Source organism: Nilaparvata lugens, chromosome 6, assembly GCF_014356525.2.
Source record: "Nilaparvata lugens isolate BPH chromosome 6, ASM1435652v1, whole genome shotgun sequence".
Lineage (NCBI taxonomy): Eukaryota > Metazoa > Arthropoda > Insecta > Hemiptera > Delphacidae > Nilaparvata > Nilaparvata lugens.
Window position 1 is genome coordinate 48,891,730 of NC_052509.1, and position 25,206 is coordinate 48,916,935.

Sequence of the window (25,206 nt, forward strand, 5' to 3'; positions counted from 1 at the left end):
GGTATTTTGACAAATGCATGGCCATTGACTTGTCAGGTACATAAGAACACATATTCTGAATTGAGATTGTCAAATGATCCATTTATCTATTGGATAGAGTATACATATACAATACAATAGTCGGAAATGAAAAAACAGGTTATTGCCCAAAACTTCTTCTATTTCGTAATTTTGTCTAAAATCTCCAATATTTATTGCAATGAAGAGAAGTAAGTGTTGCTACTGGTCATCATCCGATTAATTGGCGTCGTTTTGCAGGAGGTGCTGAGCGAGCCCTGGCGCCTTTCGACGTCACAGACGCCGCACGGCCAGACGTCGCGGCTCGACCTGAAGAAGTTCCCGCGCTGCATCTCGGCCGGCGGTGGCTTCGGTCCGGTCGCCGACGACGGCTACGGTGTCTCCTACATCATTGCCGGCGAGGACCTCATCTTCTTCCACATCTCTAGCAAACGAAGCTCTCCCGAAACCGTAAGTTGCCTGCCTCAAAAATAAATGATCATCATAGCGAAAGTATAGTATAAGGAGACATCTAAAGCTATTGTCCGGGTTCTGTAGCTTTGCCACTACACTACAATACTACCCATTCAAAAACATCGAACATTTTTGAAAATGTATCATTCCATAAGCAATAGATGCTCTTTTGTATCTTCTCAAAAGCAACGTGTTGCATCCGAAAAGATACACAAGGAGCTTTTGTAGTTACGTCCTTTTAGCAAAACACAGACTATTACACAGCCTTTACAGCCTATCAGCTGACATTGTTCAACATGTCTTTCCATTGTTGGTGATACGTTGCAACTCTTACTCTCTCATTCATAAAGAATCTGTGTGTACGGAGCTTCCTTCAATGAAGCTCTGTAGGGAGCTTCTTCTAGGGATCTAGGGTCTCTGATCCTGATGTTTTTGCAAAGCCGTGAATATTACCTCACGAACCATACCTTGCCTTACCTTGCCGTTTCGAAGTCACGGAGGCACAGCTACGGGACGCGTATTGTATATTTACAAACCTTCTTCTGTATATTTACGGGGCGTTTATTTTACAAATTCCACAGTGAAATTTGGAACATTATTTATATAGTTTAAGATAGTCAAGTTAATTCACATAGAACTTGAGTATCAGTGATCGTGACATCATTATCAAGATGGAAAGACAACATAGTATTGTTCTTTTATTCAATTTTGGATGAATACGATAACATTATCTGATAGATTATAAATATATTTTGCTCGAGTAGGGAATAAAAGTGTTCAATCTTTATAAAGGATAACATTAACATCGCATAAAGGTTCGACTATTCTCACTCATGAAGAGAATGCAAAGTGTAACTTGAAATATTATTTATGGAAAATGTTGAATTTTTTAACAATGTTTCCCTGAAATGTCCTCTTATTGTTTCAGGATTCACACCGATTCGCACAGCAAATAGAAAAAGCTTTATCCGACATGAGGAACTTATTTACCGAATGGAAAAATCTAAAGAAAAAGTGAGATAGAAATTGTTATAGAGTAAAATACTTATAGTAATGGATAAGTATTTATGTATAAGTATTTTAAAAATGAGTATTCACACCTGCTGTCGCCATCCAAATCTGTTTTCGTGATTTGGAATCAGAAAAATAAAGTCAAATTCATCAATTGAGTTTAATTAAAATTCGATTGTATAGGTATTATCATAACCTTTATCATTTTAATTTTTTTTTGAAAAATTTCCAAGCACTTTATAACTTGAAAATTCCCACCATAGATCTGTGATTGAAGTAAATTTAATGGACCACTCCATTTTTTTTTTGTAAAATGCTTCCACATATTAAATATAATTATTACACTTATCATCATACCTCACAATTGAACTAAATTAATAAGATTTTATTTAAATCAAATTTATACATCGAAATTCTGTTCTAATCTCTTGATTGATTTCTTAATGTATCTGTGGCTAGTTTTTATATATTTTTGGGTATCCTTTGTTGATTACTCGATTATTTTAAAGATGCAATTCTCAGTTTATTTGGTTCATATTTTTTTTACTTATACATCCAATGCTCAAGAGTGTATTATTCAAGATCTTTTATTTTAAAGCTTTTAAATATTAATATTTCAGTTTATAAATGAATACAATTTTGCCATAGTTGAAAAGTTTTGAATTTTCGTATATAAAAAAGAATAATGGTAATTCATTATCTATCTGTTATATCTTCTGACGTGTTTAAAATAATATGGTGATGGATTGTACTTGTACAACTCAGGTAAATTTTTAATAAGTTTTCAGTCTAATCTTTTTTTGGTTCAACTTCAAAAGCTCTTTTTGAAAATCCGCAGCTGTGTCCTTCCTACACTCTGGTGTTTTTTCATCAATCAATAAGAAAAATGCTTGCAATAATTTTCTTGAAATAATTGATAGTTGTTATTAGTTTCTTGATTTTATTCTACGAACTGTGAAGAATCCATGTTGAGAATAGATTATGAATAATTATGATATTAATGATAGCATGCTATTTGTTGACCAGTATTTTTCAATTCCAATATTTCATTATTAAGTACTGTATACTAAATTGTTTCAATATAAGAACCATTACACTTTTTGAAATTTGTTAATGCTTGGTAAATAATTTTTATCAAAATTCCTCTACCCTTTCTTAAATATCATGGTATTCAGTTTTTATTCGGAAGTGGCAATTTTTATTTTATCTTGTGCGTTAAAAATGTTGACCTTTATACAATATTTTCTTGTCAAATATCTTCCTGATAAACATATATATCTAGAGTGAATTTTCTCTGATGTTAATTTATTTATCTTCTCTTATTGATTCGTTACATAATATAAAATTCAATCATAACTATAATAATGCTAGTTGTGGTAGATTGATCTTTGATTATTTGATAGTTATTACTGTATTGCTTTTTCCAGTGTTATATAGGTAGGAAAGATGGTTAAATAAGCTATCTTCAAATGTACACTTTTCATTTTAGTTTAAACCTCTTAATGATTGGTGAGTGAATAGATGTGTGAGTTATGCAGTTGGTAAATGTGTAAGATTATTGTACTTTTAGGTACCTAGATTGTTCCCAATTGCGTTCTATTGTTGGTGCTTTCAATGCAAATAACAATGCAATCTTGTTATTTTCTGTTTGCGTTTGGATATCAGCTCATTTTTTATTTTATAATCTTTGTTACTTTAACTCATAGATAGTGTAATGAATGGAATAATACGTATTTATCCAGTAAATTATGATTAAATTAATAAAATGAAAAAATCAATGCAATTTTTTAGTGGTGAATAATATAACTCTGGTTCAGAGAATTATATCGAACGAAGTAAAACGTGTTCTATGAAAAAATAGGTTAATTAAGCAATTAGTTGCAAAGATTTATGTTTTTTCAAGTTTGAACAGAGATAGTTTGTTCCAAGCTTGAATAGTTTTTATCATTATGGAGATTATATAAATATTGAATTTATATGAAATAAATGTTTGTTTTTGTCTTTCGCTGTTGATTCAATTTTCACCCTGGTAAAATAATTAGTATATATATTTATGCTATCAGATTATCATATCAACATAGTACCGGTAATGAAATCTTAATGGGGATTTTTAAAGGTATACAGTTGAATTTATGTAATGTGAGATCTTTGAATGCAATGAAGAGAGATTGATTGATTTTTATTATTCTGTGCTAGATCTTGACAGACCCATTGCACTAATGGTCAAAGGAAACTCCTACGTAACTAGCTTATCAAATCCAATAAAAATATGAAAAAAACACTCGAAGATAGTGCTATATTTCTGAACGATTTTTAAGCGACCTTAAAGCATGCCTTGCTGAACAAAACAGGACAATCTTCTAGAAGGTTTGTCTCATAAACTGCGTACAGTTTGTATTACGCGCAGTGCGACATACGATCGTTTCTCAATCAAGGATTCGCCAAGTACTTGATTTTTCAAGGATTGAATTGAATTTGACTAATCAATTGACATATACAAGTACCCTTTTCATGGGTGGTAAATTGGACGAATAGTAATAATAGTACGATGATCGATATGAGAGCGCAATCAGAGCGTTTTTCACTTTCCACGATCCATTGTCGGCCGGAGCTTGGTCAGTGCGTTGCGCGCGCATGAAAATAGTCTTGTGAAGCAGAATTGCGTGATTTGCGTATTTCTCGCGTTTCGTTTGTGTCGTGCAGCGCGTAAGTCTGCACTCATCTCAAGAAGGCGCCTAAGAAGAATAATTCAAGAAAATTCCATTTTTGTTTGAAGGAAACCGGATGAATCAATCATTCTCATTCTACGGGAATGAATCAAATTTTCCAGGTTTCTCATGAGAAGTCAGTGCACCAGTATCATTATGTTCTATATTATTATCAAGAGAATCATGCCCGCTTTTTCTTCTCTATCGTCTATTATTTATAGCCTACTACAGCTCACTTTATGATGTATAAAAACCACAAAATAATTACTGAAGATGTTGATGAAGAATTACTGAAGATAATTGCTGAAGATGTGGCTGGTAAAGCCACGAAACCTGGTTTGTATATATTATAATAATAAAAAGTGGTTGACAATTTCAAAATTGTGTTTTCATTATGGAAAAGTACCACAACATCACTCACAACACAACTGTAAAATTATGGTTTATAAAATATTGTTACTAAAACAATATAGGCCTACGCTACTCTCACATCTTGAAACGAATTCAAGAGTGAGAAGATTCACATGATTAATTAACTTGTAATGGATGTAATCAATGAAACAGACACATCAACTGAATGTTGCGGTTGTTCCAAATACAGTCAAAGCAGTAATAATAAGCTGCTATATAGTTGAATGTGTGGCAATGGCCTTGCAGTAGTAGTGGTCTCTGATTGGGAGCTGTGTGCTGGGTTAACCATCCACCATGTGCCTGTCAGATTCACTTCTCACTGTCAGAATGTGATGAATGGGAAGCATGGATGCTAATTATAAGTAATGCTGACAGTTAGAAGAGAGGCGGCAGTTGTGGTTGGGGCTTGTGACCCCTATAACAGGGCCGCAAAACGCAGTCAAAACTAAGTAACAGTCGAGCTTTCAGCTGAATGCGACTTTTCATTAGCAAAGGTCAAAGGCGGCCAGAAAAGCACTCATTTGAATCAGTTTACAGATGAATCGTGTTCGAAAAACCTATTCAAATCCAAATGAAAACCCCTATGATGTTTGAGAGCTCTGTTGAAAATTTCAGTTTTGTATTGAATGATACAAGGTGTTTTTTATGTTAAAACTTATACATTCAATAATGATGAATTTCTAAATTTGTAGGTGGTGTAAAAAAGACTTAATACTGGCTAATATTGAAGATGATATTTGTGATGGAAATAGCTGTAAAATGGGAAGTGGAATCAGATACAGGAGTGACAAGATTGGTAATAAAATATAGCAAGAGAAGAAAGCTGAGTTCTCACTGAAAATGAAGAGTTGGTGAGCAAATAAAAAGTCACAAAAATACCGATTTTGCTTAGCACCACACTTTTTGCTAACCTAACACTTGGGAGTTTTACGAAAAATAATATTAAATGAATCTTACTGTATGTTAGAAAAGCACTAATATATTATACACTCTTGTATAGATTACCAGGAGATGAGCTCTGTTTTACAATGGTTATCAATGTTTTCCGAATGGGAGCCAGAGCTCATATCCTAATAATTGAGCTTTAGCAATATGTTATATTGAATTGATTGTCATTTACCTTCCGGTATTCGCGCCCTACTCAATCACACGAGCAGTCGCGTGTTGTAATTTTTCAACATCCAATTTTCCAAGTGTTATGTACTTTATTTACTGTCAAAACATATTAATTAATTTTCTATAATTACTATTCCAATCTCATTGGATTATTTCAGGCCCTTAAACATGTTTGGATTGGATGATTACCATTTCATAGCACAATAAGGTAGGCCTACACTGATACACCAAGCAAAGCCATCAATTCTGTGTTAATGGTTCGTTTACAGTCTTTTTCACCGTTTTCAATCTTTCCCTATCATAGTTATGCACTGTCGCGACTAAATGGCACCTAAAGACTGAACCATTGCTCTGTTGATAATGCATCTCAGTGAGATGGGGAGAAAGTTTTGGGATGCATAGGTGATTCACTCACAGACACCTCCCCATTCAATAGTTTTATGCAGCAAAAAAACTGACACGGTTGTACTTTTTACAACAGTGCGACTGCCGGAAGGTATTATAAACCTCAACAATAACAAAATTATTGAAATTTTTCAAATAATAGGAAGTTTATTTGAAAACGTTTTGAGATTCGGAACCCAACTAAAACTGTTCTTTCAATATTTCATAATATGGCTAGGTATAGGATAGTATAATAGACTATCTTCAGACAAGAATAGTTATTTAGTATCCTTGCTACCAGCCAAGTTTCAACTTGAGTGAAGTGTTGTACGCTCTCTGGAATATATGAATGATATGAATTTATACGATATGAAAAAAGGCATTGAGATTGGTCGAAGATAGTGCTATATTTCTGAACGATTTTTAAGCGACCTTAAAGCATGCCTTGCTGAACAAAACAGGACAATCTTCTAGAAGGTTTGTCTCATAAACTGCGTACAGTTTGTATTACGCGCAGTGCGACATACGATCGTTTCTCAATCAAGGATTCGCCAAGTACTTGATTTTTCAAGGATTGAATTGAATTTGACTAATCAATTGACATATACAAGTACCCTTTTCATGGGTGGTAAATTGGACGAATAGTAATAATAGTACGATGATCGATATGAGAGCGCAATCAGAGCGTTTTTCACTTTCCACGATCCATTGTCGGCCGGAGCTTGGTCAGTGCGTTGCGCGCGCATGAAAATAGTCTTGTGAAGCAGAATTGCGTGATTTGCGTATTTCTCGCGTTTCGTTTGTGTCGTGCAGCGCGTAAGTCTGCACTCATCTCAAGAAGGCGCCTAAGAAGAATAATTTAAGAAAATTCCATTTTTGTTTGAAGGAAACCGGATGAATCAATCATTCTCATTCTACGGGAATGAATCAAATTTTCCAGGTTTCTCATGAGAAGTCAGTGCACCAGTATCATTGTGTTCTATATTATTATCAAGAGAATCATGCCCGCTTTTTCTTCTCTATCGTCTATTATTTATAGCCTACTACAGCTCACTTTATGATGTATAAAAACCTAAAAAAAAGCTGAAGATGTGGCTGGTAAAGCCACGAAACCTGGTTTGTATATATTATAATAATAAAAAGTGGTTGACAATTTCAAATTTGTGTTTTCATTATGGAAAAGTACCACAACATCACTCACAACACAACTGTAAAATTATGGTTTATAAAATATTGTTACTAAAACAATATAGGCCTACGCTACTCGCACATCTTGAAACGAATTCAAGAGTGAGAAGATTCACATGATTAATTAACTTGTAATGGATGTAATCAATGAAACAGACACATCAACTGAATGTTGCGGTTGTTCCAAATACAGTCAAAGCAGTAATAATAAGCTGCTATATAGTTGAATGTGTGGCAATGGCCTTGCAGTAGTAGTGGTCTCTGATTGGGAGCTGTGTGCTGGGTTAACCATCCACCATGTGCCTGTCAGATTCACTTCTCACTGTCAGAATGTGATGAATGGGAAGCATGGATGCTAATTATAAGTAATGCTGACAGTTAGAAGTGAGGCGGCAGTTGTGGTTGGGGCTTGTGACCCCTATAACAGGGCCGCAAAACGCAGTCAAAACTAAGTAACAGTCGAGCTTTCAGCTGAATGCGACTTTTCATTAGCAAAGGTCAAAGGCAGCCAGAAAAGCACTCATTTGAATCAGTTTACAGATGAATCGTGTTCGAAAAACCTATTCAAATCCAAATGAAAACCCCTATGATGTTTGAGAGCTCTGTTGAAAATTTCAGTTTTGTATTGAATGATACAAGGTGTTTTTTATGTTAAAACTTATACATTCAATAATGATGAATTTCTAAATTTGTAGGTGGTGTAAAAAAGACTTAATACTGGCTAATATTGAAGATGATATTTGTGATGGAAATAGCTGTAAAATGGGAAGTGGAATCAGATACAGGAGTGACAAGATTGGTAATAAAATATAGCAAGAGAAGAAAGCTGAGTTCTCACTGAAAATGAAGAGTTGGTGAGCAAATAAAAAGTCACAAAAATACCGATTTTGCTTAGCTTATAACACTTGGGAGTTTTACGAAAAATAATATTACCGTAGCTGAATCTTACTGTATATTAGAAAAGCACTAATATACACTTGTACAGATTACCAGGAGATGAGCTCTGTTTTACAATGGTTATCAATGTTTTCCGAATGGGAGCCAGAGCTCATATCCTAATAATTGAGCTTTAGCAATATGTTACATTGAGTTGATTATTCATTATTGTCATTTACCTTCCGGTATTCGCGCCCTACTTAATCACACGAGTAGTCGCGTGTTTAATTTTTCAACATCCAATTTTCCAAGTGTTATGTACTTTGTTTACTGTCAAAACATATTAATTAATTTTCTATAATTACTATTCCAATCTCATTGGATTATTTCAGGCCCTTAAAAATTTTTGGATTGGATGATTACCATTTCGTAGAACAATAAGGTAGGCCTACACCAAGCAAAGCCATCAATTCTGTGTTAATGGTTCGTTTACAGTCTTTTTCCCCGTTTTCAATCTTTCCCTATCATAGTTATGCACTGTCGCGACTAAATGGCACCTAAAGACTGAACCATTGCTCAGTTGATACTGCATCTCAGTGAGATGGGGAGAAAGTTTTGGGATGCATAGGTGACTCACTCACTGACACCACCCCATTCAATAGTTTTATGCAGCAAAAAAACTGACACGGTTGTACTTTTTACAACAGTGCGACTGCCGGAAGGTTTATAAACCTCAACAATAACAATTATTGACATTTTTCAAATAAAAGGAAGTTTATTTGAAAACGTTTTGAGATTCGGAACCCAACTAAAACTGTTCTTTCAATATTTCATAATATGGCTAGGTATAGGATAGTATAATAGACTATCTTCAGACAAGAATAGTTATTTAGTATCCTTGCTACCAGCCAAGTTTCAACTTGAGTGAAGTGTTGTACGCTCTCTGGAATATATGAATGATAGAATGATATGAATTTATACGATATGAAAAAAGGCATTGAGATTGGATTTATAAAGAGATGAGAGATGCAACTTGGATAATTCGAAAAGATGACAGTCATACGAATTCTGTGATAGCTATCACAGCCACCTGGCAAAGAGTTTTCAGTTAATTTGAGAGCAGATGCAAGCAGAGTTGTGAGTTGCGCTTGAGAGACATCGGTCCGATGGCCCTTCGGGGCTAATTTTCTTGACTAATAGCTCAACAAACGGCATTGTTATCTGTCCCAGTTGTAGAATTTCGGTGCGGCGATAAAACTGTACAATGTGCTTTTTTGCACGGGTAAATGCTCTCAGCTTTTGTTCTTGTTACGGTGAGACGCTGCTGCTGCTGCATGTCCATTTAGCTCTCCTCTTTCTTTTGTTGTTTGCTTCCTGCTAATGTTTGGAGACAAATCTCGCGCGCTTTTCTTTCGCCATTATTACTTCTCTCCGGCAACAAAGAACACATCCGTCTCGCGTGGAAGGAAAACAACGTATCATTTTAGTGGTTGCGACCATTTTTCATTTATTTCTGTCACTTTTCCTACTCGTCTCCGACACGCAGCTTTTGTTTGCTCCCTTCTCCAACTTTCCGCGATCACAGATCATGTCAAGTGGCTTGGCTGGCAACAATGAAATTCAGTCATAAGCGTGTCTGTCGATCTGTGGCTGGGGGCTATGATAAAATGAATATTTATTCAACTTCCAAGTTCTTCATTAGTATTGTATGTGTTTGGATTTTATTCGTTAGTATTGTATGTGTTTCGCATTTTATTCGTTACTATTGTATGTGTTTTGTGTTTGAACGGCTAGTTATTGATTGGTCTGACTATTTGAGTAATTGACTATGATTCGATTTGAGTATTACTGTAGAGAAAAACATGGTAGACCTATCACTTATCTAAATCAAAGAAATCGTCATTGAATGGAAGCAAGGATTTTAGAAAGTTGAGGAATAGCCTACGGTATACCTACTACACTGTACTACCGTATGACTAATGGAACAATGAAAAGCTATCAATAGGATCGAAGTCATAAATATCGTTCTCATCGTAGGAAAGTTTGCAGCTATATCCTGATTATCTATTAGTTTTTCTAATTCATTATACATTTTTCTCTATTTTTATGACAATTCATTACTGCGAGTATTAGTCTGTCCAATCAATTATGAGAGTGATGTATTGGCACCAGATTAGAAAAAATTGTTTGGATTTATATGTAATAAAGTTGTGGATCAGGATGGATAGAAAATGCATTAATGATTACCACAGGGTATTATCGGTTATTGATATTAGATTAATTGCAAGGTTGAATTAAGAAGGTGGCCAGGCGAGGCTTCTGATCAATAGAACGCTATTTTTCATCATGCAAATCGAACCGATAAATTATCATTGGAATTAATTTTGAAAGGGTTCCACCGCCACTTACCGTTAGCAACACTTTTCCGTTTTAAATCCAAGTTGGTTGGGGGGATTTATAGGGTGTCACTTGGCGGCGTCCCAAAACGGGGCCTTTCAGCTTTCACCCGCCCCACCGCTAAACTTAAACGTTTACCTTGGCTGGCAAACATCGACAGAATCTTTATCAACAGAGACGGTTGAAGGGTGAAAGCTACGCGAGCGCGGCTACACAACGTTATTTATTTCGCCTATTACGGAAATGAAATTAGGGGTCTTGGCGGTGAACTAGGATTCCTATCCTAGTTACTTTATACACTAGGTACTCTAAAGAGGTAGTATTGAAACAAGGCGGTCATGTTTAAGGGAAATTCTAGAAGAGATCCATTATCCTTGTGAATTGATTAATTCATTAAATTATTAACAAAATCTATTACAACTCATCTAAAATAAAAGGAGGAACGATTTTTGCGAATAAAAGATTCAGCTAAATATAAAGTGGATAGCATTAAAATTCCTATAATTGAATTATTATTATTATAGGAAATTTATTCATTATGCTTTTGTTTGCTACTTCCCAAATATTATATTCTCAAAGTATCTATAATATACACTAATGTGAGACGTAATCAACTCGGCATTGATATCTAGGAGATATCCTAAATCACATGAAAATTAAACGTGTGACATAGAAAGGGGTTTTCTGTTTGTTTTCACCTGGACAAATAACTATTAGTTATGATCTCAATTTTCCTCCTCATTTGTGGTGGAGGAGGTGAAGAACAGAGAGTATATTATGTATATTCTAAACTCTCATTGGTGGGAAAGCATTCAGCAATATTAACATCCAAAGCCTAAAAAATATCTTCTTTATCATTAAAGTAATTGCTCTTCTTGTTAATCGGAAAAATATCTATTGTCTTGCTAAATATTTTTTCTATAAGCTCTTAGTTTGCTGTATAAATTTATTCGAAGCTATACGAGTAGCTGTGAATAAATATAGTTTTTTGAAACAGCAAACTGGAGTTTGTCTTCTGAAAAAGATGGAAACTTGAAAATGTCATGACATTTTAAACCCGATCATTTGTCTAGTAGAGAGGAAGCCATTCTCAAAGCTTTCTCAACACTGAAAACCATAACGTATAGTATCACTTTGCAACGACTGCTATCAATACTCCATAATTTGACATGTGCTGAGCTAGCAAAACTTCTGTTTTTCCTTTCAAAAGTAATATTTTCTCCTCCGAAACTGTAATCTCATGGAAAGTTTTTCCTCCATCCACCCTATTTCATTTTTCTGTGACATTCACGAGCACTTTTACGTGTTTGGTTATATACACACACTCACTCACACACGACTCTGCCACTTGTATCATTCCTGTATGATACATAACGATGCGCTGGGACGGGTATTATAACGGAGCAACACTTTTTCCGATGCTTCCCTGATCGATTTGGGATGACGAACAGAAACAGTAGATGTGTTCAACTATGAACGGTTCTCTTCTGGAGTGAGTGAGTGCGAAGAAAAACAGAGATATGAATGAATGATAGTGTACAACAAAGAAAGAAGAACTGTGATCTAGAAGCGAACGGAAGGGCTCAGCAACAAATCGGTAATCGATAGGCCTATCTTTTTCATCTTGCTCTCTTCGAAAAGCCTCTGAATTATTTCTCTCTACTCAAGATTGTTTTTCTGGGCGTCCCTGCCGTAGCTTTGTTTCAGAACATGGATTTGAACTGACGTGAGCCTATTTTTCGAATAAATGCAAACGTAAACGATTCTGTCAGTAGAAGTTTTGTATAGTGAAAATGCTGCTAGAATAAGTGTCTCAACAAAATGTCAACTTCTTATTCATTGGAAATAATCGGAAACAGGTTGGGTGATTGGAACTTCTGCACTTGGGTCATCATTAGGTGTTAAAAAGTTGAAAAATATTAATTAGGCTTGACAAGAAATACATAATTTTAACAGAGTTGTGAGAAGACTGACATTAATTATTTAGACCTACTATTATTTTACTATGTAGCCAAGGTTGCTGCAATGTACCTAGAATACATTGGCACTAGAATCATAGAATACATTCTAGGTACATTGGGTGCTCTTTGTCAAAAAAGTTTTCTGATGGCTATTGTAGTACTATATGTCATTATTATTTTGTATCCAAGATGTTAACTTCTTGATGGGAAAGGTTGATGGCAGATGCTGCCAAAACATTTGAAATTTGAAACAGACATCAGAACCATCAGAGCTATCAGAGAACCATCAGCAGTATCAGTCAAAATAAAAGACAAGAGCTTAATATCAGACTAGAAGGAAGTTATCGGATTCGTGGTTAGATCGAGAGATTCTGTCGTATAACAACTCAACACTTGAAGAAAGTTGGCGTCTTATGTTGGCAAAAGTTGTCTGAAACTGTTCTTCTGAGTTCATCCTCTGTTCTTTACAGAATTATCAGCAGATCCAAGCGTCTTGGAAGCAGGAGATTTCTCCACTTTGTTGCTACGCTACTTGAAAGATTCTTGTTGATCGTATTGTCAGGTCATGAATGAGATTACTTCTAATCCTTTTGTGAGAGTTTGGATTTGATGAAACGTGATTTGAAAATAAATTTCAGCTCATAAATTGGAGAAATTGAAGAAATTCACGGAATAAGTCAAGTGAACTCTATAAATCTCTCATTATCTATTTACTTACTCCTTAGGAATTAGCAACAATCAATTCCTAATAACTCTATTTAGAAGAATGCAATGCGGTAGGTCAATTATTCTTCAATAAAGGAAATAGGCCAATTATTCTTCTATTGAGTATATAGACTTGTACTTGAGTATATTTTGATTCATTCATTTATCTTGAGTCAGATGCCTGAATTCCTGAATGAATGAGTTTTCTCAAAACTTTTTGCAAAATATCAAAGTCCAATGGGAGCTGGGAAATTGTAGAGGTACAGAGGTTGAATTCGATCAAGGCAAGTCAAGTTCCGCGCAGAAGTTTGTTTCAAATCAGATATTCTGAACTGCCGTTACTAGTTTGAAATGAATAATAACCTAGAGTAAACTCTTATCTACTGGTGAAAACAGCGTACACTTTGTGATTCTTATGAATATTTCCTTCCCTAGTTACGATCAAACTTTGAAAATTATCATTCTACTTTATTTTTGTCATAACATTTGATAGAAGTTTGTTAGGGCCATCGTTTTGGGAGCGATGGAAGTTTGTTCTCAGTAGTTTCAGTAATGAAGTAATTTTGAATGGTAGATTTTTTTTTGGCCTTGATAAAGATCTTAAATAGAGAGTTACGGTATCGCATTCGTCATAAACAAAAATAAGTAGCAAAGCGATTTTTTACAACTGCTTGATGTTTTAGAGAGTTGCTGGTGATAGAGACAGATGGAAAGGAATTGTCATGGAAACCAAGGTCCACATAGGACTGTGGTGCCAGGACCTCCTAAATATTTAGGAGGTCCTGGTAGTGCTAAAGGAAGAAGAAAAGTAGAAGAAGAAGCTTGATGTTTTATTTCAAACTCGATTGATTTTTAATTCCTCCTAGATTGGTGAGTCTTCTAACTTCTAAACTTTCAAACATTCTTGTAGCGGTTTAAGGAGCGAGCATAACGAATGGGTCGCGGTGTAGATTTCGGTTTCGATCGATGTCACCAATCAAAACATTGAATGTCATCGTTGTGAACCGAAATCGAGACTTAACTGTACTACACTTTTGACTCCCATGATTATTTACAATGTGTTTGTGCTACATGGATGTCGATAGTGAACGCGATCTACACTGAAAGCTGAACATCGTTCTGTTCGTACCCAAAGTTTTTCTTATTCAATTCAATGAGCTCACCATTGAATTCACTGAAAGAAATATCATTATTATAATATGAGATTCTCTCATCCAATTTTGTGGAGTGTAGAAAATTTTGAAAATAAGTTGTGTTTAACTGAAAGTATGAAAAGAACAAACGTTTATTACTGAGTAAATAGATTTCTAAATCTTATTCGTATTTTCAAATGGATTTTCGAAAAATTCGATACATCATGGTCATGGTAAAATTGAATCATTTCAATAACGAAGTTTACGTTTTCAAGATAAGAAACTGGATAAGCTACACATTTAAGAGTCAGAGAATAATAATTGGTTTCTGTATTTAGTTAGAAAAACGTTTAAATTCTTCAAAAGAGAAGACTTGAAAAGACTTAATAAAATTTCAGTGTTTCCCTTTTTACAAACCATGCTCAGTTTATTCATCTCGAGTATTTCAATTCTCTCTTTTGTTCCGTCAGAAATTTTCCCATTCTGTTGCCGTGCAAGTAAAATGTTACGGATGACGTTTACAGATGAATTCATCCATCTCTTGCAATTTTTGCTTTCGCGAAAAGCTTTCCTTGTACCTGCATTCTCGCCGCGGAAAATCACTTTTCCTCACAGGGCTGGAAATTGATGGGGTGGGAGAGAGAGGATGTATAAGAGGAAAGCGAGAAAAGAATGAGAAGAAGCGATGGGCTCGTTCAGTTATTGAATTCAGATTCACTTTCGACCTGAAAATTACTTTCCCTAGCAACACCAGCTGTCATAATTCTGACGTTTCCCCTGAAATTATTACCAAGAAATGCTATTCTGGAGAAAATATATTACATCTGAATAGTTTCAACCTGTGATATGAATCAGGAATTCAAAGGTGATATAGTTAGATTAATATGACAATCTAATTATATCTTTGGAACTTAAAATGTGTATTGTTATTCGGCGATATAAAATTAAAAAGTCACTTCTTTCCCAATATTCAATCAATACATGTGAACTGAATAAAATTATTTTAAACCTAAAAATTCCTCAATATAAGAAAATAAGGGAGATAATCTTGGGAAAAGTAAAATCATTTGAATTTCAAGAGTAGAATATTTCCCAGTACTAACATCAAGGGTTCAAACATGCTGAGGATGAAATTCTTGATATTGTATCGAAAATGAAATGGTAAGATTGTGTTCCAGAGCAGTGAGTAATAAGCTCATCTTTAGCACTACATCAGCAGAAGTCTTTTTTGTGTACCAAGATATTTTTTCCTGTATCTTGTTGTAAAGTATTGTAGGAACTTAAATACTGTAGGAACAGTATTGTACTCTTTGCACTGTAGGAACTTAAATATAATCATACGGGAGCTCATATTTTCCATTGAAAATCAAATATTACTTCCTGTTAGAAATTCCTCAGGAGTATGGTGTATGATGTCCTACTCGTATGATGAATAGAGCTCTGGTCCAGGGTGACTGGAATAATCGGAATAAATGGCAGATGGGATGCGAGAAACGGCTGGAGCCGTAAAATAGACTCGCTTATTTATATTTTAGATATTCCTCAACCTAACAGCTAGAGATCGCTTTTGGAAGTCAGAGCATTGTTTCCAGATAAATAATAGCTCCCCAAATATTTTCTTTCAATCAGTTAAACCTACTGTGAAATACTTGAATCAATCAACCTGAAAGGAATGCCTACACCTGAGAATGAGAAAGATATGAGAATGAGGAACAAGGAACATAATGCTTACATGATCATTATGAGAAAATGCCTGAATATTTTGTAAGCTGCTTGATATGGCGATGTTCAGCGATTGCTCCGGAATTGTGAGAAGAAAAGGGCTGCAAGATGAAACTCCTTTTCCATTTACATAGCTTTGAAGCGTTATGTTGGGGAAATTAATAACACCGAACAAAAGAAGGGTGAGATCTAATAAAAGTACACTTGGAATTTCGCAATTCTGAATTCCAAGAGGTAGATGACAATATTTCCATTTATTCAATGTTCAGTTTCATAAACTACCTCTTTAGAATAAGCTAAGACCTCCAAATTTGTAAGGATGATATCAGTTTTCAGTTTTGAGATTCATCTCCTTCATGTACCGTACAAGTGAAATATTTGCAAGAGTTAACTGGACTTCTATTTGAAGATTGAAAGAGCACAGAAAAAGATGAACTAGATTCATACATATAAACTCGATTTGATTAGCTACAAACCTATCAAACCTAATTAGAAATATTATTATTACTTATTTTACTGTATTACCAAACCATATACTGTAATGTTTATTGTAACCAAAATAAGAGTAATGAGTTACTCACTGAATATCCAATATTATTCTATAGAATGCGTATCTTAAAACGATGATTCAGACCAACAACAAAATTTTAGTGACAATTACATGAGGGAGGTGTGGGTAATTTCCATAAAGCCAACATAAACTCGCGCAGTCTGTCCTCCTTGATGTAATAGAGTTGATTAATCAATTTTGATGTAACATGTCCAGGCTAGAGTAAACTAATCGCGCCGTAGGCCTGCAAGACGTTTCATGAATATTCTGTACAAGTCCTGAGACCATTCGTAATCATCAATTGAGCTGACATTGTTGTCGACGGGTAATTGACATCAATGCTACTCTGTATGCCAGTCACGTGTTCCCTAGCCATTACCAGCTCTAGGTCTCTAGGCCTACTATAATACTGCATGGTATATTTTCCAATCATATGCTAGTGATGCTCTACAAACATTGTCTTTTGTAGTAAACGTTATTGAAAGAAAGTTATGATTATATACCAGGAATAGTGATTAACACTTTCCACTATCAACATTATTTTCGATACCTCATTTGTTCGAGAGGCATTAAGACTTGTACTTGCCCGACATAAGTGAAAGAGAAAATTATGAAAATTGACTCATGAGTACAAGGGGTTGTATGCTATTTCAATATGATATTGAAATTTTCTTTCTTGACACCACCAAGCAAAAATCATGCCTTGGTTAAAATTCTATTTTGCCATTAATTTGGTTTCATTTCATATGAATCATATTTCTGAAGTATGATCATCATAATTCTCTGTAATCGAATCAGAGAGCTAATACAAGAAAGCATCATGATTACCAATGTACCTAAAATATAATTATATTCTAGGTCTCTAAGCTTACTATATATACTGCATGGCATATTGTTCATGCATATGCTAGTTCACTCTACAAACATTGTCTTTTGCAATAGATGTTATTGAAAGAAAGTTATCAATATACACTACGAAAAGCGATTAACACTTTCCATATACATATTACATGTGCATAATACATATTCTAGGTACCTTGATGCTTACCAATTAGGGATTAGTATAATATACTCGTAAATCAATTTATTCCAGAGCTTACCTTCTCGAACTTACCTCCAGAGCAACAATCTTGAGTCTGCTGATCATACCTTCTTAGCGTAGCGATTCTGGATCAAAATCCGGATTTTTTATATCAATGCCAGCAATGCTGAGTAGTCTATGTCTATCTAGTGCATTTTAGTGTCTATCTAGTGCATTTAATCAAAGAAACAACTGCTATTTTGCCTAGGTTACTTTTTGAATAGAAAATATTATTGCAGAGATTCATAAATAATGTGAGTAATTCTCAAGTAAACGATATCCTTGTAACATTACTATTCATTCGAACACGAGATCACGATATTTGATGTATTTCGGTGTACAGAATACCACAAACATAATTTTTTATGACAGATCCACTCTGGATTTAGGTGGAGGAAGAGATTCTAAATTTCCAGTTTTCATCGAGATAATGTACAGTATATACCCGCTGTTGGTGTGTGGGGGGGGGGGAGGCCGAAGCAAGTTGAAAATAAGATGGCAGATGCAAGTTGGTCTGTATATCATTGTGTGCATTACTCAGATGCCGGTTTCATCATGGAAATGGAATGGTGAAGGAGCAAAGTTTCAAGAAGGAGTCGGTCTCAGGGACCTTCCACTGGGATTTCGAAAGATCACAATATCATGAGGGGGTGGTGAGGGGTGTGGGTACCGGGTAGCAGTCAGTAACCAGTAATGTGCCTCAGGCAATCGTCTGTCTTTCTCTCACTCTCTCACACTCACTCACTCTTTCTTTCTCCGTCTTATCACCGAACCTTCAACTATTCCATTCTTGCTTTCTGAAAGCTGAAAAGCTTCAGCTTTCCAAGGAATGGCATGCATGAAGTTATGATATTATATTTTTTGTACATGGTAAAATTAATAGTTTCATCATTATTCACTTTCTCGAAAATATTTTCAAATGATGAACAGTAATAAATTGTGTCGTTAGATTAATGAAATGAAATTGTCCAAGTATTTTTATTTTTTATTCTGATTTGTCTAAATAACCTAAAAGATTATGTTCAATTATGTAAGAGGTTGAGTTTATACTTTTTATTCTTCCAATTGACAATAAGATGATTTTATTATAAATGTTTTGATTCTTGAATAATAAACACAAATAATGAAAATTTTTTGATCAGCTTTTTAGCACTGAAATTTGGCCAATCTGAATGTCAACGTCAACAATGCTTGTTGTCGTTGACTTCGGAAGTTTAGGTTAGAAGTTCTATCCTACTCTGAAAATCGAATTTGAATAATTATAATATATAAATCTATTCATCCAATAAATGATATTATCTTATTGCAGAATACTTATTCAACTCTAGAAATTTGAATAATTTATAATATATAAATCTATTCATCCAAATAAAATGATATTATCTTATTGCAGAATACTTATTCAACTCTAGAAACATAAACTGATTCCGTTTCATAAACCATTTTGTAAACACGTTCACATCAAATCAGAATCAGCTGACTTCAAGGTTATTTTACAGCCCTAGGGCCATAAAACTTTTACCGGCCTGGTCAGAAAACAGTCATTTTCGGCCTCCATATGATTATGAAAACCAGCTCATTACATCCAAGTGGGGCGAAATAGTATATTTCGCACCTAGGGTCGAAAATGTACGTTTTCCGGCTCGAGATCGCGGTTTTCAAGTTCGAGACGAAGTCGAGAACTTGAAGCGTTTGAGAGCCGGAAAAACATTTTTGCCCGTGTTGCGAACGCTATTTTTCGCCACACCAAAAAAAAACTTCCCAATATATAAGAAATTGAAAAATAAATAAAATTCAAACAGCCTATTTTGATAGTTTGAATCTTGGTTATGACAACTTTCACTGTCAATTAATTTCAATATTACTAATTAATAATTTACAATAGTGACAATATTTTTATAATATTAATATTTCGAATAATTGTTTGAATTTTTATAGCTCGCGCTTTGCGCCTGGTGCAATATCTCATGGATAGATGGATGAATAGAATTTTCATTACTATTTTGAAATAATGTGATTAAAAAATTAATATAATTGCATATTTCACAGTTTTGTCTCAAAATATATCTAAAAAATTGAAAATTATGGTAACTAATATAAAAAATAGCTAATAAAAGTCGAAATTCATCGACAAAAAAAATGTCATTGACCGAGGTTCGAACCTAGATCATGTTTGTAATTCACTGAGCTTTGAGTTCTGATGTATTACGCCTTTATGCTCTCGGCCAGTAGGGCCTATAAGTCAGATAACGTATGTAGGCTACTATAATATAGTGTATACCGGCAAACCGGCTTCAAGTTATTGCCGGTAAACCGACAACAAAATATTGCTCTGAAAATAGTTAAATCATAGAGAAAACATTCGAAGATTCAATCTTGAGTGGGCCTAATGTTTTCTCTATATGGTTTGATATTGAAGAAAAATTATCTAAAAGTTTTAATAATGAATTACGGAAAAATTACTAGGAATTTTTCAGTCAAGGCTGAGTTTCACCATTAGGCTTACCTTAAACTTCAGATCTCTGCTGTATTTTCCTATTATTATTGTTGATTGTATTGCATTAAGACGTGGAATTCGATAATAAAAAAGAAACAATTATTACTCTACCTCACTTTTAAATATTGATACAATTATTGTACTTTGATTTCAAATTCGATTCTTCATTTTTAAATACTTGCGATACGTACCTTTCTGACAATGGACAATGCAGCCAACATTATATTGTTGAGGCTATGGAGATATCATCGTATTTTATTGTTTGATATCAAAAACACAATAATAAATATTAAATTATGAAACAGTAATTTATAAAATATATTATAGACATGATACCGCGATTCACGATACATAATATATAGATTATTACAGTCGTTATGAGATTATCTCCATATGATTTTTGTGAGATCGGACACGATCAGCTGTTATTCAAGGTCATTTTACAGCCCTAGGGCCGTAAAGTTTTACCGGCCTGGTCGGAAAACAATCACTTTCGGCCTCCATATGACACATGTAAACCAGCTCATTACATCCAAGTGTGGCGAAAAAGAATTTACATACTCAATTCTCCTCTTAAAACAGCTTATTTCTGAGGAGAATCTACTTTTTCGCTCGCTAACCATCCGCGCATGCGCATTAAATTTTCTTTAAGCTCGCAAATCATTCGCGCATGCGCAGAAGAGTTTCTTTACGCTCGCCAATCAGCTGATGGTAAGCAGCTCGCCAAAAGGTCAGATCTTAACCTAAAAAGTCGGTAATTGTAGCTCCGCCGATATAAGTGATTTAACAGGTTTGGGCAGTTGTAGAAAAAATGTTGTATGTAATTCGCGCGTAATGCTTCTTTATCGCTCTTGCAAAGTTATTACGCTCCGCTTCGCGTCGCGTGATAACTGTTTTGCGCGAGCGATAAAGTCGCGCATTACGCTCTTAATACATAAATAGCTATTTCTACTATTGGTGGGAAGGGTTTCTAATAGCTATTCATCACATTACCGTACGTTTACTTAGTTTTATGGATGCTCCCTCAAGTCAATATAATTGTAGTTGACTATAATTATAGTCAATATAATTATAGTAGTGGCAATTATTGACTATTCAATATTCCACAGATTTGACAATTAAATTATACTGTACATAAATGCCATGAGAAAACGCGAACTGTTGGCTGTAAAGAAAGCTACTAAGTTGCACTAATATTTGTTGGTAATGATTTGTTGTATACAGAAGTGGAATTTACTTCAGATTTTCAACATTGGTTCAATGGGAAGCATCGATAGCCTACTATTTATTAAGCTACGTTACACTATGTAGCTGGAGAGCTATATAAAATTTGAGCTACATATTATAGCTCTGTCAGCTACATATAGCTCTGCTAGATGTAGCTATGCTATAAGTAGATTTAACGCTAATTTTATGTAGCAGAGCTATATGTAGCTCTGCTATAAACAAGCTCTGCTATAAGCAGAGCTAGATGTAGCTGCTGTGTCCTTGAAGGAAGGCTGCCGCAACTGTTTACTGCTGTTTGCAGCTGTTTAGTGCCTGCTGGGTTTACACCAGAAATACTGTACTCATTTCTTGTCATAGTGCTAGTAGGTTACTGTGCATTGCGAGCATTTATTTTTGATTTATATATTATTGTGCAATGATGGAGAGTGAATTTGACTGGAATAGACAAAATTATCAAATATCTTCTTTTTCTTCTCTGTGCTGCCATTTTGATGTCATTACTTGTAGCAGAGCTACATATAGTTTGGAATAAACCAGTATTCATTGTTCAGTTCCCAGCCAGATGCCGAAGAAGAAGGTAGTTCTTGCAGCAGCCGCTGCTTTTGCCGCAGCTACTGTGATATTTTCAGCACACAGGATAGAAAGAGGATATTGGATAATTTTGTCTCTATTCCAGTCAAATTCACTCTCCATTATTGCACAATAATATATAAATCAAGTTACATATAGCTCAGATTCTCTTTGATGTTTACCGAAAATTTTGGATAGCTCATTTTCTGCTATATATAACTGAGAAAATAGGCTTAAAACCCGGCTATATAGCAGATCTCCAGTGTCACTTTTTGAACTTGTAGCAGAGCTATATAGTTGAGCTTCATGTAGCTCTGCTACACATAGTGTAAACCTAGCTTAAGGAATGTTGACAATTTCAAGTAAATCTGACCGTAGGTGAGCTCTGGCCTACTCTCAAGAGATTTATCAGCGGATATAGGAAATGGATGAACGTTATTTCTGTCAAAGCGAAATGATAAAGGTTCAAATGGGATTGAGTTACAAATGCCTAGGCCGGCAGGGAAAAAGCAGAATTTTCCAAAGAAGCTTCACCATAAATAAAATGACTTTGTCATAACAGCTATATGAGTACTGTAATTTCGTCGGCAGATGAATCAGTGCTTCAACAATGCAATATTGCAATAACAGAGTTTCACTATATTTTCTTGGCTACCTTCATTCTAGGGTAAGAAAGGCTGAATCTTGACACAATTGCAAACATGCGCCTCATTTTCTTTTCTTTTAAAGGTTGACCCATTGCTGTATCTGAATTGCTCCTTCGAAATCTTAAACCTCATATGCTTCTTGTTCAAAAATGACCTTAATGACCACCGAAAATTATACAAGATACAACTAGTATAGGTACAACCAAGTTCAGTTGACGCTATACGAGTCTCATAAATGAGCTCATATTAAGCAGTATCTGCAGAATTGGATATTCGATTTATTATCATCCTACTTCCATCTTGGAGAGTTAGATTTTTTAAAAATATTTTATTAACATTTTTATCTGGATATTGTGTTTCCTGGTATGTTTTCAATTTTCAAATCACCTCTCAGGTCATAGAATCTAGGACATTAAGCAATTGGTAAACTGTTTTTGAGGATTTTGGTAATAGGGTACAATCAACGTTCTGTAAACAAATTTTTCTCTTCATCTTTCATAACAAATCTCCGTGAAGGTAAATTTTGATTTCTGAGCATGTTGGAAATGTGAGGTAGGCTACATAAGAGTTCTTGAAAGGTTGTAGAGAGCGTCATTGAAATATGAATTCTTGAGCTTTTGAAAAATTAAAATTCTTCAAAAATCATGTGATGATAGCCTCAAATTTCTCCCGAAACCCCTTTCCTCAACTGAAGTGATTCATAACTCTAGTAACTGGTATTGTATTTACGGACCTCTTGTGGCTGATAATATAACCGGAAGCCATATCATAGTTCAAACTAATTTATAGACGCTACAACTCATTCCTGAATTATTAAGGACCGTGTAAAATAGTACTTGTTACAAGAACTATAGATTGTTGTGTATTGTTTTAGTGAGTTGGTTAGGCGTTGTTTGTAGGCTACCGCAGCAAGGAGCAAGCTGTGGAATTGCGCTGATTTAATATGCACTGAGACCGGTAACAGATGTGGCAAAGCAGTTTGGTGTCTGCACTAATTTTGTTTCCACATGAATGTTACGACCCTTCACATTTTCTTACTCGGCAATGCTTGTAATGGCTCAAATTCAAATGTGCGTGGCTGTGTAAAGATCGTGCTCCGTGCTCCGAGTCGTGGGTGATCGTTATTGGGGTGCGAAATTGCCCAATGCACAAATTAAAAGAGTTTTGAAAAGCCTCACTGAACTCACAAGACCATTGTATTTGGTTGAATTTATGTGATTTAGCCAGCTTTTTTTGCATCAAGCACCAGTCACACAGAACCAATATTGTTTAAAACAAATATTCCGATATCTTTCAAAATTCATAACCTTCATATGGCATATACCGTACAATATTTCACGATTATAATGAAGCCACTTCTATTTCACTCCTAATTTATTTTCAAAGTTTATTTTTTATTATTTTACTTTTAGTTATTTATTTATTACAAATCATATATACAGTAGTTATTACTGTGAGAGTAATAATCCCAAATTTAAGAAACAGTAACATTTCCAAAGGAGGTTACATTTAACTTACAAGTCCAATATTCATTCTGTCCAAATATGGGAAAACTAGAATTTAGAAAGATCGTTGAATCTTCAATCAATTTTCTGTTTGTTCAACATTCTTTCAATAGATTTCTTCCCATCCTCAACATTCTTTTCAAAAATGTTGCTCTCTCCCAGTCATTCCTATATGATTTTTTATTCTATTGATAAATGAAATGAAAATCTTTTATCAGTCCTCAATCAGCATCACTGGACACAGGATGATTGATAGCATACAATATTCTGATTGAAGTGAAAATTTGAATAGGTATTGATGTTAATTCGATTTGTCTTGAAGATTGACTCCAAAGAAGTTTGAAAATGGAAGATCATTGAGCATTTAATTGATGTGTACCCTAGTGACCCCATATTTCTATTTCGTTAACTCGGGTTCATGTTTGATTGCTCTTACATCACGAAAGATGTCGTTTATAAATAAAAAATAGATTTGTTGCATGAAATGAATCAATAGTAATACGCTTTTTAAAGATTCTGCTTCAAAGAGAACTGTGCAAATGAACAGTCAAGTAATTGAGACTGTAAGAATGATTCGCTCTGTTTGAACCAATCTCTCTCCAGTAAGGTAGGCCCAAATGGGAATTTAAAAGTCAACCGTTCAGGCTGCGAAGCAGAATGAAAAACGCTCCAATGGGACCAATGAGGTAGAAATATTTATGGCCAGATAGTGAGAATCACCTTTATAAAAAACGAACCAGACATCGCCTTCTACATTGGCACATGCAAGAGATCTTACTCTGTCTACTTTATGGGCACTGCCAGCCATACACGTGTTATATACTGCACTATATTATATCGACCCTCACATTCCTATCCCCAGTCAAGAGCATAAAACATGGCATAATAAAATCCATCGGAGAGATCTTTAGAGCTGTTAGGATTGCCCACCGGGTGCTAAGCTTAGCCATCATGTTTTGCTAGACCTCCCATAATAATTATTCCATTATCTCCATAACCATTCTTGTTATTCTTTTGCCTTCCATAACAATCTTTCCCAATCTAAT

At 34.7% G+C, this 25,206-nt stretch overlaps 1 protein-coding gene across 13 annotated transcripts in view; it reads left to right on the plus strand.

The window, feature by feature from the left end:
- Positions 1-3,483, plus strand: part of LOC111057646 (carnitine O-palmitoyltransferase 1, liver isoform) — a 41,195-nt gene extending 37,712 nt beyond the window's left edge. For 9 of the 13 annotated variants that reach the window (XM_039431018.1, XM_039431011.1, XM_039431010.1 and 6 more), the window contains 2 exons: positions 259-468; positions 1,400-3,483. In XM_039431018.1, coding sequence (XP_039286952.1) covers positions 259-468; positions 1,400-1,489 — 300 coding nt within the window. In that variant the 3' untranslated portion in view covers positions 1,490-3,483. The remainder of the gene's footprint in view (positions 1-258; positions 469-1,399) is intronic. The other 4 variants (XM_039431015.1, XM_039431016.1, XM_039431017.1 and 1 more) reach the window with 2 other exon arrangements.
- The last annotated feature ends 21,723 nt before the right edge of the window (positions 3,484-25,206 follow it).